Source organism: Podarcis bocagei (genome assembly GCF_964188305.1).
Source record: "Podarcis bocagei genome assembly, chromosome: 17".
Taxonomy (NCBI): Eukaryota; Metazoa; Chordata; class Lepidosauria; order Squamata; family Lacertidae; genus Podarcis; species Podarcis bocagei.
The window spans coordinates 2,617,675-2,632,312 of record NC_138143.1 but is presented as its reverse complement, the minus strand read 5'-3'; the positions used below and the strand labels follow the sequence as shown (position 1 = coordinate 2,632,312).

Here is a 14,638-nt window from a genome sequence, read left to right as displayed (position 1 = left end):
AAATAAGACTGTTCTTAAACTGAGGGACCACTATATTGTGATGCCATATAAACATATTCTTTTTCTGTACAGATGTACCTATTATGATATGTGCCACTATGTCAAGCTGTGTCCCATTTGATTCAGTCTCTTCGTTGCCTCCATACCTTCCATCATAGCAAGGCCAGCTGTGAATTTTCTTACGTCTAAAGAGTTGTAAATCGCAGTAGTTGCATTTCTTCCTCCTGCAACACCGAACACTGTCAAAAGATGGTCATCAATATCACCCAGCCACTCCTTGGTAGAAGAGGGGCAGGCATAGTAGCACCTGTCAGGGGGGAGTGGTGGAGACCCCCATCCCAGTCAGGGCAGATAGTAGCTGCCGGGGGAGGAGCGGGCACTCTGAGCTCAGCTTTGAGGGAGCACATTCCATGATCTCCATATACTTCTGTAAATTCTAACAAAAGGACTGAAAGAAGCTTTCCTGTGTGTCTGGTTTCACCCAGCAGTTAACCATGTGAGCTGACCATTGGCTTCCTCATGACAATACCTTTTCCAATACTTTATCCAATTCTCTTGTTTTCCTCCGCAAAGCAGTCTTTTATCAAACATCACATGCCTCTTTTTCTCATTTTTCAGAAGAGGGCAGAGAGCCAGATACAAAAATCGTAACAAAACATGGTCATCTCTCCTCCTTTTCCGTTCACAACTTCTGCAAAAACATCAAAATGCCATTCAAATACCTTTAAATGTTCCAATTTTTTAGGCGGCTGATTTAGTCTCAGCTTATTTGCATATCTTGCGCAGAGAGTGCTTCATAGTTTGTCCAATTAGCCAGATTAGGGAGGAATCTTTCCAAAAATCATGTTGGTAGCGGAGGCTTGTTCTTTGGCAGCGGGCTCACGCCCAGCACCACCCCCATTCTGCCTTCTGAAGGAGAAACAGGGTCAAACAGATGCTCCAGCAATCTTGACACTGAAGAGGGTCTGTAAGGAAGGAGGCGGTCTTTCAAGTATTGGGGGCCTAAGTTGTTCAACATTATAAGAACTAACATGAGCACTTGAACTGGGCCCAGAAATGAACTCTCAATTAGTGCAGCCATTTGCAGGACATGGCACTAGTCCTAGAATTGCCCATGGGCAGAAGCCGAGGGGGCTTGGCCTATGAAATAAATAAATAGTGGAAGGGTGATGGATCACTCAAACATAAAAATCAGGCTTTGATTAGAAGAGGTGTGGCTTCCAGTAGGAGCCAGAAGTATACATTCAGGTTTACAAAGCCTTATTTATTAGAATCATACAAGTCAGTAGAGCATGAGACTTGGAATCTCAGGGTTGTGGGTTCGAGTTCCACTTTGGGCAAAAGATTCCTGCATTGCAGGGGCTGGACTAGATGAGTCACATGGCCCCTTCCATCTCAACAATTATATGATTCTATAAGTGCGGATTGTAAGAAAATGTTGCCATGTATCCATATAAGTGCTCTTGTTCAGGGTTCCAGGCATCTGACCTCACCACCCATTTTTTTTATAAAAAAAGTTTATATTCATGTCTGTGTCTCTTTCTCTATGTATGCAAACCTCAGGAAAGTGGTTACACCCCCCCCTTGTTTCTCAGTGGCTCTATTTTGGCTGCAAAACCACCAACACTTATGACCCGAGTTAAGAGGAGGAGCAGAAGGCCACCTTGACATGGGCAAAAGACTGGGTTTTTATATGTATGCCGAAAGAAAGAGGAAATGCTCCAGTTATTACATTACTATAGATTTGGGGGGTAGGAGAAAGAGCATAGGGACGCGGGTAGCGCTGTGGTCTAAACCCCTGAGCCTTGGGCTTGCCGATCAGAAGGTTGGTGGTTTGAATCCCTGCGACGGGGTGAGCTCCTATTGCTCTGTCTCAGTTCCTGCCAACCTAGCAGTTCAAAAGCATGCCCAAAAGTGCAAGTAGATTAATAGGTACCGCTCCAGCGGGAAGGTAACTGGTGTTTCCGTGCACTGCTCTGGTGTCGGTGTTCCATTGCACCAGAAGTGGCTTAGTCATGCTGGCCACATGACCCAGAAAAACTGCGGAGCAGACAAATGCCGGCTCCCTCGGCCTGTAAAGCAAGATGAGCATCGCAACCCCAGAGTCGTTTGCGACTGGACCTAACTGTCAGGGGTCCCTTTACCTTTACCTTTAGAAAGAGCATAGGTTCTTGCACCAATAGGTCAAAGTATCATTACAGCATTGTCTGGAGAGGATACGTATCATTACAGCAAGGAGTTACTCTGCAATTTGGACAGGCGGTTACTACAGCAACTTCTGGGAAGACAGGTTGTCATGGCACTATCAAGTACGGAAGAGGGGTTGCTCTGCAAATGAATGACTACAAGAAAAAGAGGGATTTTCTACAAGTCTGGATCCCTTAGCTGAAGCACAAAGAAGAGAGTAGATGCTGTAGAAGTAAGAATGGCATGGACACATTGCAACAAGATTGCTAGACTAAAAGGGTTGAATTAAAAAAAAACCCATAACTGTTGCTTTATTCTGGGATTCCAGCTCTGTATCAGAAGTGCCAAATTGAGACACACACCTCATCATTTACCTCTGGAATATCAGGAACATCTACCACAGGATGATGTAGCCTCCACCCCCTCAGCATACTTAGACAACACATTTTGCCTGGCTCAAGACTGCCCCCACCCAAAATCAAACTAGCAAGAGAGCCTGGGGGTCTTTGCCTTCCCCTCTACACACGAATGGGGAGTCATCCCAAATCACAGACATGTAGCATGTACATAGCGCTTTAGGTGAAGTGTTCCTGTGCCTCACTCCTTAGAAGGCTGCAGTCTGGGCCGATATCACCATCTCTTTCTTAGAGACTGCCCGAGGGCATGTGTGTAGCGAGGCTGAGAGAGTGGCTTGCCTCAGGCCACCTACTAAGTTAACGGCAGAGGTGAGATTTGAATTGAACTCAAGTACATAAGAAGAGCCCTGGTGTATCCCAGTAAAGGCCCATCTTTTCCAGCACCCTGTTCTGTGCTGGGAGCCCCACAAGCAGAGTATGAGAATGACTGCCCTCTCCCGACCCCCAGTTTGCCGTTCGGCCACTATGCAATGCAAGCTCTCTTTGGCAACGTGCCTCCCAATTTATTTTGGGAGTTCTAGACGGCATAGGATGATGGGAGAGAGAGAAGAAGCTGAAAGCAGAGGCCAATGGGTGAATGGCCTCAGAGGCATCCCAGCTCCACAATGGTGGCTTACGGTGGCATTTCGGATGGCTGTCAAGATATCCAGCATTGTAAGTCCAGCCAGAGGATCAATGGACTCCAGGGTGCGACCAAACGTCTCATGGAAAATGTAGCACATCCGGGCCCCTCCGCACCTGACAGGGAGGGAGAGTAGGTCAGCTTCAGAGTGCACAATCCCCCTTACTGATCCACATTGTGAGGCTCCTCCCCAGTCCCAGCCCTGCCAAGAGAGGTCACTCACAACTCGGATGTCTCAATGTTGCGTGCCGTGCCCTCAATTGTGTTGCAGTACTCGGTGGCAAATTTGGTGATGATCTGAAGCAAGGTGGCGTTCTTGTCCTCAATGGGCTGCCCGTAGCTCTGTAGCACAGACTGGTACTGGGCTGTCAGCACATTCACCCGGGTCTTTAATTCAGGCAGGCAGTCACGAATATGGTGCATCAGCAGCCTTGGAGGCAGGGAGGAGAAGGAAATAAAGCAGCATTCTCAGGAGTTGCTGACACGGATGACCAGTCTGGCCTAGACTTTCAAGGTTTCTAGACCTCAAGGTTGTAGAAACTGACTTTCTGAAGCACCAGATGCATCAACAAAAGGTTCCAGCGTTCAGAGCATGGAGCCTTCTGTACGCAAAACAGATAATCCAGATACCTGCACCAGATCCTGGCCAGCCCCTTCCTGCTCACTCAGTCCCTCCCAACATCCAGCTCCTTTATTCACCAATAACCGCTGTGCCTTGGCACCCCCTCACCTATTGAGAGTCTTAGCCAGGTGACGTGTGCCATTTCGGTTGGCAAGCGATGGGTACTTCTTCTGCAAGAAGCCCTGCTCATCTTGGAGGGACTCACTGATGCTCTTGTTGCTGTTGATATCATGTTGACTCCTAGTAGAGGAAGCAGGGAGACCACAGCAACAAACTAACCTACACAAGTTGGAGTCATGTCTTGCAGCAAGCGTCTATTCCCCCAAGCATGCCACCCAATACAATAGAGAATACATCCTTCAAGAATGTCCTGCCCTACTGGAAGTGGGGTTCTGCCATCAGACACTCCAAATCTGAGCCAGATCCCATATTCCCTGTTATCCAGCACTACTGACCTGTTGACCACCCCAATGATGCCCAGCTTGACAGGAATAACCCGACCCATTAGCACATCCATGGCATCTGTCCCAGCATCCATCAGGTCCAGCTTGGTGATCACAGCCAGTGTCCTTCGCCCTGCACAGGATCAGCACAGGATGAAAGCTTGCTCCTTCCTTTATTCCCTCTGCCCCACCCTAGTCTGCACATTCCTTGCTCCATCCCCCTCCTTTCCCTACACATGCATCCTCTCGGTTTCCATCACTATTGGTCTGCCCCAGTTCTCTCACCCCATTCCAACATGTGCAGCAACTTAGCTCCATCATCCTGTTGCTCTTCATGGGGACCAAGCACTGACCTCCTGACCACCAAAACATGCTCCTATTAAACTGAGGCACACGACAACACATGCCATACCGTCAGGGTCAACATCACGTGCCAGCTTTAGTGCCTCTGACGTGGCCATGTCTGTATTGGCAGCTGTCACAGCCAGGATCAAGCAGTTTGGGTTGGAGATGTAGGACAGGATCATGTCCCGTACTTGAACCTCAATATCGTCGGGCTGATCCCCAACGGGCACCTGCAGTATACAAAGGAAAGACTAGAAATTGCTACAAGACTAAGGAAGACACCCACAAAAGGTCACACTCCAGGTTCTCTTTCCAGCTTGGTATCATAATGCAACAAGCACTGGAGTGAAGTTTATACAGTTGCCTCCAACTGTGTTTCCACCCTGAGAGAGGGAAAGCCAGATCAAAGATTTCTTACCGGAAGAAAGGAAGCCAAGCCTCATAGGAAGAAAGAAATCAGAGAAATAAGGATTGGGCTCACCTACCCATGGCCCCATGAAGCTAGCCCATTACATTCACAATTACATACACAAATGATGATACAGAGGCAACATAAAACTGAATGTAGTTGGGCATGTACTCTTGACTTTAAGAAAGCCAATTTAAAAAGCTTAAGGAGCCACTGGATGAGAACCCATGGTCAAATATACTCAAAGAGAAGGGAGTCCAAGGTGGATGAGAGTTTCTTAAATGTGAAATATTGAAGGTCCAAATGCAAACAATTCCAACAAGAAAGATGGTCCAACATGCCAGACAAATCTCATTTCACATTTTCATAAGCATTACAAGCTTGGTGGATCAAGGAATGCTGTGGACTTAGTGTAGGGTTCCATATTTCAAAAAGTAAAAACCAGGACACCCCAAAAGAGCTGTTTTTAGACAAACCCCCAAAGTTGTTGAGCCCCAAAAACATGATTTTTTGATAGACTTGTCTAAGATCCAGGACAAAGCATGACATTTCGGAAATTCTCCCCAGACATCAATTCCACCTTTGAAATCCCAGTAATGTCCAGGAAAATCCAGACATGTGGCAGCCCTAACTTAGTGTGTCTTAATTTCAGTGAGGCTTTTGACAAAGACCCCCGTTATATTCTTCCACAGAAGCTGGTGAAATGTAGACTGCATGAGATAACCATTTGTAGCTGACCAAACCCAAAGAGTGCTCATGAATAGTTAGTTCCTGGAAAACATGGACAAGTGCGGTGCTGCCACAGCATTCTGTCCTGGGCCCGTTGTTTAAATGACTTGAGACGAAAGAATTGAGGGGTCGGTGTCCTCCCACCGTAGGGTGTTTAATCTCCATCCTGCTGATAAGTAGCTGGTAGATTCAGTTGAGCTGGAGCTAATTAAGGCTTTCTCCGAGACTTTCTCTAAGACTTTTAACTCAAGCTTTGTGAATATAGGTAAAGTTAAAGGGACCCCTGACCATTAGGTCCAGTCGTGGCCAACTCTGGGGTTGCGGCGCTCATCTCGCTTTACTGGCCGAGGGAGCCGACGTACAGCTTCCGGGTCATGTGGCCAGCAGGACTAAGCCGCTTCTGGCGAACCAGAGCAGCGCATGGAAACGCCGTTTACCTTCCTGCCGGAGCGGTACCTATTTATCTACTTGCATTTTGACATGTTTTCGAACTGCTAGGTTGGCAGGAGCAGGGACCAAGCAACGGGAGCTCACCCCATCGCGGGGATTCGAACCGCCGACCTTCTGATCAGCAAGTCCTAGGCTCTGTGGTTTAACAAACAGCGCCACCCATGCCCCTTCCCTTGTGAATATAATAGCTGCCAAATGACAGAGATAAAATACTGCAGCTGATAAAAGCTGATAAAAGCCTGATAAAAATAATAAAAACCGCATCAACTTATGCGGAGTTCAAGTCGATGCTACCACTAACGACGCCATCTTGGAGCTCATGTGAGGGGGATGCTAATCAAATTTGTAGATAACATGAAACTGGGAGGGGTAGCTAATGCCACAGAAGACAGAATTAGGATTTGAGATGAGCTTAACAGGTTGGAGAATTAGGCCCAAACTAACACAATGAATTTCACAACTGTCATGTTCTGCACCAAGACATAAAGAACCAGCTGCACAAATGTAAGATTGCGGGGGGGGGGGCACCTAGCTTGCCAGTGGTACATGTGAAAAGGATCTAGGGGTCTTAATAGACCATACATGAGTCAACAGAGTGATGCAGTAGCAAGAAAAGTGAATGCTATTCTGGGCTGCATTAACAGAAGTATAATGTCCAGCTCAAGGGAAGTCATAGTCTTGCTCTATTCTGCCTTGGTCAGATCACACCTGGAGTCCTGTATCCAGTTCTGGACACCACAGTTTAAGGATACTGACAGGCGGGAACTAGTGTGGAGGAGGGCAACCAAGATGATCAAGGGCCTGGGAACCAAGCCTGATGAAGAACAGTTGAGGGAATTGGGTATGCTTGGTAAAAGGAGACTGAGAGGAGATATGATAGCCACCTTCCAATATCTAAAGGGTTGTCACAAGTAAGCTGGAGCAAGCTTGCTTTCTCCTGCTGTGGAGGGTAGGACTCGAACCAATGGATTCATCAGGAAGAACTTTCTGAAAGTAAGAGCTGTTCAACAGTGGATTCTATGAAGTTAAGTGTGTGCACCAACTGTAGCCTTCATTTTCACCTATTTCCTTGCATTGGTCTTCTGCTTCCCCCTTCTCTCCCGCTCTTGATCCGCTCTCACTTGTAAATAAACCTCCTGTATTTCAACTGAGTTACTTTCAAGTGCAGCATGTATTTCTTTCCCAGATGTGGAGCGTTCACAGCTCATTGTGCCAATTGCTGGCTGCTCCCCTTTCCCCAACCACTTTAATTTTCTGTGTTTTGCACAGAAGTGGCAGCTTGTACAGGGAGCAGAAAGCCCCTCTGTGCAGGCTGCCACTACTGCTCAAAACACAGAAAACTAAGATTGTTGGGGAAGCCAGCATCCCCTCTTTTCCCCTTCCGGACCTGTTTATTGTTTTGAACTGTATACCATATACAACAGCAATGCAGTTTCTGCAGGAGTCTTTGCTATAAGAAATAGGGATGACTCTTCCGTGTGTGTACAACAATTCTCAGGATGCAATTGTCTAATTCGTGTCAGGTGTCAAAATGCCTCAGGCCTGCCCTCACTCTTCTCCCCTCCCACTCTCAGCTGTTTGTCAGTCAACTGGGAGCAAGTGGCTGGGCAGAGGGGTTGCAAGGGAAAGGAGTGGCTGATGTAAAGGGGAAGCACCCTATCAAAATTTCTCCCTGCAGATGCGACCGCCTCATCAAGTCTGCACACTTGATTCTAAGGCTAGAAATGCCATACTCACTGCCAATTGCAATTTCCACTGTTAGCGTTGCTGAGGAAGTGGCCAGCACCTCCTCGCTTTCTCTGGAAGCCAACTGCCCACTTTCTCCAACGCCTCTCACCTTGGTGATTCCTGGAAGGTCAACTAGTGTCAAGTTGAGTACATGTGGGGAGTAGATCTTCAAGTACAGGGGCTCTGGGCTGATTCCCTGCATGCAGAAAAAAAAAAAATCAGTTAAAGAAAGATCATATGGCAGCTCAAAGAACAGGGTTCTCATCAGAGTGGGGAGGAGCTTAGTAATGCCAGTACCTTATTGGTCCCAGTGGTCCGCTCCGTCTCAATTTCAATCTCCTGCCGAATCTCGCTGAAGTCAGTGAAAGTCTGGGGGGAAAGGCAGGGACCAAGAGAGTTGGCTGTTGCCAGTCTCAACCCGGTAAGCTTCCAACAAAAAGAACAAGGCCAAATCCAAAAGATAGAATCTGGAACATTGGTAAAAAGGAAATTTGGCTACAAATTTCGGAGTGAAAAAAGGGAATCCATTCCGGAACTAGTTAAAACTAGTGGGAGGAATCTGACTGAGGAGGGCGAAGGAAAATAACGAAGATCCTGCTATGAATGTGTAAAATAGGGGGGAGGGCAGAAAACAGAGACAGACAGTACTAAATAATACTAGACAACAGCAATGAAACTGGGGCTTAAATATCATTAATTCCAAGTAAAAGGCTGATAGAGAAGACACCCCCAACCCCCTATAATAATGTGGAAAATCCAGCAATAAGAGTAACAAATATTAAAAAATATAGGAGAAAGTAAAGATAACTGCTAGAATGTAACAACCTTCTCCCCTCCTATGCATGTTTCTGTTTTTTATGTCTAAAGAGGACACACAGAACTCAGAAGACAGACTTGTGTCAAGGAGGAAATATAACAGTATTTTTTTAAAAAAAAGAAGAGAAGGCCTAATATTTATTTATTATTTATTTGCTACCCTGTGTTTTCAGGGGCAAGACAACCCCCTATCTCCCCTCTCCATTCATATATAAAGGGGGAATTACAGAATCTGGAAAATACTTGCGTGCAAGCAGGAAAACAGGGGGAAAGGGAGGACAGTAAATAATTTACAAACTGGACTTTAAAAAGAACAACAATATCCTAATAAAGGGTGGTTTTATTCATGTTGGAGTGCCCCAAGCTTCACCTAAGGAGAAAGTTAGGAGTAAAAATCTACAACAACTTAGACAAAAATCAAAGGTGACTGGTGACTGACACCAGGGGATAATGAAGCTACGGTAGACTTAATAGAAAGAAGGAAAAGGCAAGTCAGATGACAACACAGAAAACACCCCCCCTCAGGAGAAGCGTAAAGAGGGTCCTTGCAGGAAGGAGAAGTTAACATTGCAGAAATCCAAATCATTTATGAGAAAATATAAAAAAGACTTTGGAGAACTAGCAGAACATCAACAAAAGGAAGTAGACGAAGGAGAGAAGACAGGTACAGATGGAGAGGAGCAATAAATTATTTACGACTATATTAGCAAATAGGCTTTCAAAAGTGTTGAGCGAGTTGATCCAGGATCAAGCAGGATTTCCACCAGATAGGCAATGGAAAAATAACGTAAGGAACATTAGAAATATAATAGAATATTTGGAAGTACATAACGAAAAACAGGCTTCCCTGATCTTCCTCAACACAGAAAAGCATTTGACAATATCTCCTAGGCATTTATGAAAGAAGTGTTTAAAAAGAATGGAAGGTGGCACCTTCTTAAGAGGCATTATATAATGAACAATGGGCAAAGATTATAATAAACAATATCATCTCAGAGAAATGCAACATCAAAAAAGGACCAAGACAAGGGTGTCCATTCTCTCCGTTATTATTTATCCTTACCTTTGAAATTTTATTGTAAAATATTAGGAATAAAGTCAAACCTCAGTTTTCGAAGGTATTGGCTGCCAAACATTTCGGAAGCCAAACGCTGAAAACCCGAAAGTGAATGCTTCCCTTTTTGAACGCGCCTCAGAAGTCCAATGGCTTCTGAGGTGGCATTTCTCCATTTTCCCCACTGAACTTGCTAACAGCCCTTTGATTCTCAGTTTTCAAATGTGTCAGAAGTCAAATGGACCTCCAGAACGGATTACGTTCAAAAATTGAGGTTCCACTGTAATGATAAAATTAGGGGAATGGAAGTGGGCAAACAAAATGATAAAACAATAGCTTTTGTGGATGATATTGTCTCAACCCTGGAACAACCTCTAGAAGTTATACTAGAATTATTAAAGGAGATAATTGAATTTGGAAAATAGGTGAGTTTTAAAACCAAAATGTTAGTTAAAAACATTTAAAATGAAATTAGAGGAAATTACTGGCTGGAAAATAGATAAAAAGTGAAGTATTTAGGAGTGTGGGTATCAACAAACCATCATGCATAACATCTATAAGAATAACTATATGAAAACTTGGGGAAAAAATTAATAAAAGATTTAGATATATGGGCAGAATAATTATCATCTTACTATCATGTGTTTCGCTGTAAAATACTACGCATTGATGATATGATAAAACAGAAAAGCAAATAAACAAATATAAAAAACAGAAAGGAAGTGAGAATGGAGAGGAAAAAGAAAAAGAAGAAATTGGGCTCTTTGCTCAATACGTCACTGAGCAGAAAATCACAAGATTCGGAAAATGGCCCTTCTTAAGATCATTTCTAGAATTCTTTATTGTGGTTTATTATTTACAAATTATTATTTACTCTGGAAGAGAAAGCATAGCAAATAAAAAAAATTAAGGTTTTGTTTTTTTTAAAAAATAGGATGCAATATGTAGAAGAGTCATTCAAGAACTGCATGCAAAAAGGGAAGTCAATACTAACAAACAAGGTTTTAAACCAGGTCAGAAATGGAAAGATCCTGCCATTCCTTACTGCTTCAAACTTAGACAAAAAATACACATCTAGTGTGTGTGTGTGTTAAATTCTCCCATTTCTAAGAGACTAGCTGCAAGCTCAGTCTCCAGCTTAACAGCCTCCAGTCCTTTCCCTTTTGAGGCACTCTGAAGTCCTGAACTCTTTGGACAAAAAACAGAAGGAAACACTGGATGAGTAAAGTTGACAGGCTGGTAGGCAAAGCTGCCTCTTTCCCTCAACAGGGACATTACAGCTCCATTTAAAATATGAATGAGGAACCTATGTCCCTCCAGATGTTGCTGGACTCCAACTCCCATCAGTCCCAGTCCACATGGCCAATGGTCAGGGATGAAGGGAGTTGCATCTACCTGGAGTGCCAGGAATTCCCCATCCCTGGTTTAAAATAAGAAGGAAACAAGGTGGTGGAGCAAGGCAAGTCTGTCTGAAGGGCTGCAACATCCTCTTTTCCTTCCCCACCCTACGTTTCATTCCAGGTGGAAGTTAATTTTCCTTGTGGCATGCTGCAGGAGGAACTGCTCTTCCTCCTTAGAGTTGTCCCAATTGCTGCATCTTGTCTGCACTTCATGGAATGAAGAGTCTTGTGTCATTCACTTGCAGAGCATGAGAGAAGAGGACCTGCCATTAGAAATCACCTGTGTCTTTTTCACAGTGATTGCCCCCATGCCTCAAACCCTGTTCCCCCATGATTTGGGGGAGGGGAGAAACAATTGAGTTTGCCCCTGGGAGGAGAGTCCTCTGTTAGCCTGAAGCATTTGCACTTTTGTCACAAGGCAGCTGTCTGTCCTGCCTAGGGGACGGGACCTGCTCTGACCACCGCTGCAGCCCTTTACACCACTCATGCTGTACCTTGTGCTTGCAGTGCAGGAAGGTGGCCCACTCATCAGCCTGGACACCTGCAAACAAAGAAAACCAGAAAAAATATGTCAGGGTTGGAACCTCTTTGGTATCCATCCCTCTCATGGAAGGATGCCAACCGAAATAAAATATGGGGGGCATATAAGCCCCACCCCACATAATCACAAGACAGAGAAAACACAGACCATTTGAATGGCAATGGCTATTAACGAGGGGGGCTCAAATATTTTATTGGGGGTGCGAAGGGACCTCAGCCCCTAGGAGTTGGCTCCTATGCTCATGAGATGGAATACTACATTGCAAAAATGCTTCCCAACAGTCAAAGGCAGGCTACTCCACCCAGCATGCTGGCTTTGTGAAACAGACAAGCCATTGCCTTCTAGAAGAAACAAATCCAAACCAGCCCTACTTCTCCTCCCAATTCCCATTCCAATGATCAGTCTTGCAAATGGCTGTCTCAAACATAGGGCACTCATGCCCAGTTCCTCTTGCATCCATCTTCTCTCCCACTCAGGACATTCTGGCCTAAAACTCTCCACTTAGAAGCCTTGCCCCCGAACTCCCAGGTGTGGACTTGATGGCTGGGGCTACCCAGGGAGGGGATAGCAACCTGCTCTTTCTCAGTTATGTGCTTTGTTTAATTTCCACTAATTTTTTTGCCATGGTCAACTCCTAATAGTCACAACGGAGTTGAGCTATGGCTCAAATTGAGCCTTTGTTTGGGTCTCTGCCAGAGACCACCCCCAATCCACACATCTTAGAAGTCCTGCCTTTAGCAAAAGCCAACATCTCCAGCAGCTATCCCCAGAAAACAGTCTATGAAGTGTAAGCAGTGACGAGCATTGCAGCATTGCCAGGAACTGACCTTCTCAACCCTTTAGTGGAATCCCTAAGTTTCAATAGTTTTCAAGGAAAAAGAACTAGTTCTCCTCTAGACTGGAGGAAAATAACAGTTTGGATAACTTTCAGTAGGACTGGACCCACTAGCCACATGCACGATCCAACACTCCTCTCTCAGAACCAAAGCCAAGCCCCAGGCATCCCCTGCTGGGATGAGGACCCAGCTCTTGTCTTACCGCTTTCTCCACTGGCTGTCCGCCTTCTCTCCTCGAGTGTTGGGACATGCACCAGTTGCAGGATGAGAGGCCGGCGTGTGACAATGCCAGAGCCACGAGGCAAGAAGTCCCGGCCCACAATGCTCTCCAGCACAGAGCTCTTCCCACTGCTCTGTGGAGACAGGCAGTGTTAGAAGCAGAGGATGCAAAGTAGTAAGAAGATGCAATGTTGCCCTAAGAGGGAAGCAGTTTCACTCTAGGGAGTTCTAGCCTGTGTACTGGTACAGAGAAAGAAGACTGTACTGCATAACATAAAGCATTCCTGGTGTTCTTGAAAGCTACCACATAGATCACCTCAATGTACTGTATCCATCTTATATGAATAGAACAGGTGGAGGGGACACAGTTCCAACCAACATTTTCTTCAGCTCTTGCTCTTGTACCGAATGGCAGCCTGAACTACAGACATTAGCAGGTAAAAATGTTTGTTTCCATCCCTTGAAAACACCAGCCTACTAGTTTAAACAACAACTTATTCCGTGAAAGGAACAGGACAGACCACTTTTTAAGGTAAGATGGCAACCCTAATTAACACTTATCTTGGGACCCCTGAAAACAGTGCAGTTGCGGCAGGGTGAACATTTGAGATTCTTAGAAGAATTCTTCATCCAACAAAAGTTGCCAGAATTCTAAGAGAAGCCATGGCAATTAAACAAGGATAATAAAACCAGTATTAGCTTGTAGTATAGCTACCACTATAATGGGATGGCTTTTTATTTCAAAATCAAGAGATAATATAAAGAAAACTGAGATAGAGATCAACCGAGTTGCATCTATTACATCCCATAGAAGGAGACACTGCTTTCATGACACTGATGAAATGATAGGCTATTTTTAACTCTGTACTTTTCTGTATCTATCCATCCCTCTCTCCCAGTATTGACAAGGCAAGCCTTACCATTGGAAACAGTGAGTTGGCAGTTTGGGAAACATTAATAAATGATCAGTTAGTTATTCTTATCATTTTGTTACTGAGAGATGAAGGGGAGGAAATTGCCAAATAGATTTCTCCACATTGGGCTGGCCCTAGCGGATCCGCCTGTTTTAAGAAAGCCCACAAGTGAGTTAAATGTGGAACGGTATCATTAGCAGATCCTTCCATTTTCATCAGACACGCACTGATGCCTCTACAAAAATTCCTAGGGATTAATTTGCTGTCAGTCGAACTGGAGGCTTCCACACTACACTGGGAAAGCCACTGCATCAAGAATGAAAACAGCCCTGCCAAAAATCCATATAATGCAGTAGCTTGATTTCCAACACAGTCAACTGTGTTTCTAGCAAGTCCACTAGCTGGTCACACATGTAATACCCCCCCCCCACCCCTTCCAGGGTACTCAAAGACAGAACGGCTCAGAGCCTGGAAGTTGAGCTTGACTATCATGACAATGAGCCTTTACCATTGCCTTGCAACAGGGCTTATGCATTCCATGAAGCAATGCTTTCTTTTATCTGTTCCTACTGCCTATTGATTTCACTGGGGAAACCCAGCCAGATGGGTTTGTTTGTTTGTCTCCACACTTTTCATCCATAATTGCATCCCCCTTTTCCCTGCCCCACCCATTAGTAGCCGAGCAGCAGGGTCAGGAGGCGGCGGGGCTGCGCGGCTTCTCACCTGGGAACCGACTACCGCGATCTGGGGCAGCTGGATGACTTCGGCTCCCACCGTGTTGAAGATCTCTTGCAGCTTGTTGATGACGGGGATGAGAGTCTCCATGGCGACGGAGGCGCCGAGGGAAAGGGGCTCCTCCCCGGCGGAACTCCCCGCCACCCGACCCGCGCAGGAGGCAGGGCTCCAG

At 45.4% G+C, this 14,638-nt stretch overlaps 1 protein-coding gene across 3 annotated transcripts in view; it reads right to left on the bottom strand.

Annotated features, from left to right (window-relative positions):
- Positions 1–14,638, bottom strand: part of LOC308577300 (dynamin-1-like protein) — a 32,644-nt gene extending 18,006 nt beyond the window's left edge. For 2 of the 3 annotated variants that reach the window (XM_081177377.1, XM_081177378.1), the window contains exons 1-10: positions 14,455–14,637; positions 12,801–12,951; positions 11,716–11,762; positions 8,249–8,320; positions 8,061–8,147; positions 4,703–4,865; positions 4,303–4,423; positions 3,956–4,087; positions 3,449–3,655; positions 3,221–3,341 (exon numbers count right to left, since the gene is read on the bottom strand). In XM_081177377.1, the coding sequence (XP_081033503.1) occupies positions 3,221–3,341; positions 3,449–3,655; positions 3,956–4,087; positions 4,303–4,423; positions 4,703–4,865; positions 8,061–8,147; positions 8,249–8,320; positions 11,716–11,762; positions 12,801–12,951; positions 14,455–14,556 (1,203 nt within the window). In that variant the 5' untranslated portion in view covers positions 14,557–14,637. Of the gene's footprint in view, positions 1–3,220; positions 3,342–3,448; positions 3,656–3,955; positions 4,088–4,302; positions 4,424–4,702; positions 4,866–8,060; positions 8,148–8,248; positions 8,321–11,715; positions 11,763–12,800; positions 12,952–14,454 lie in introns of all 3 variants that reach the window. The other variant, XR_014003577.1, reaches the window with a different exon arrangement.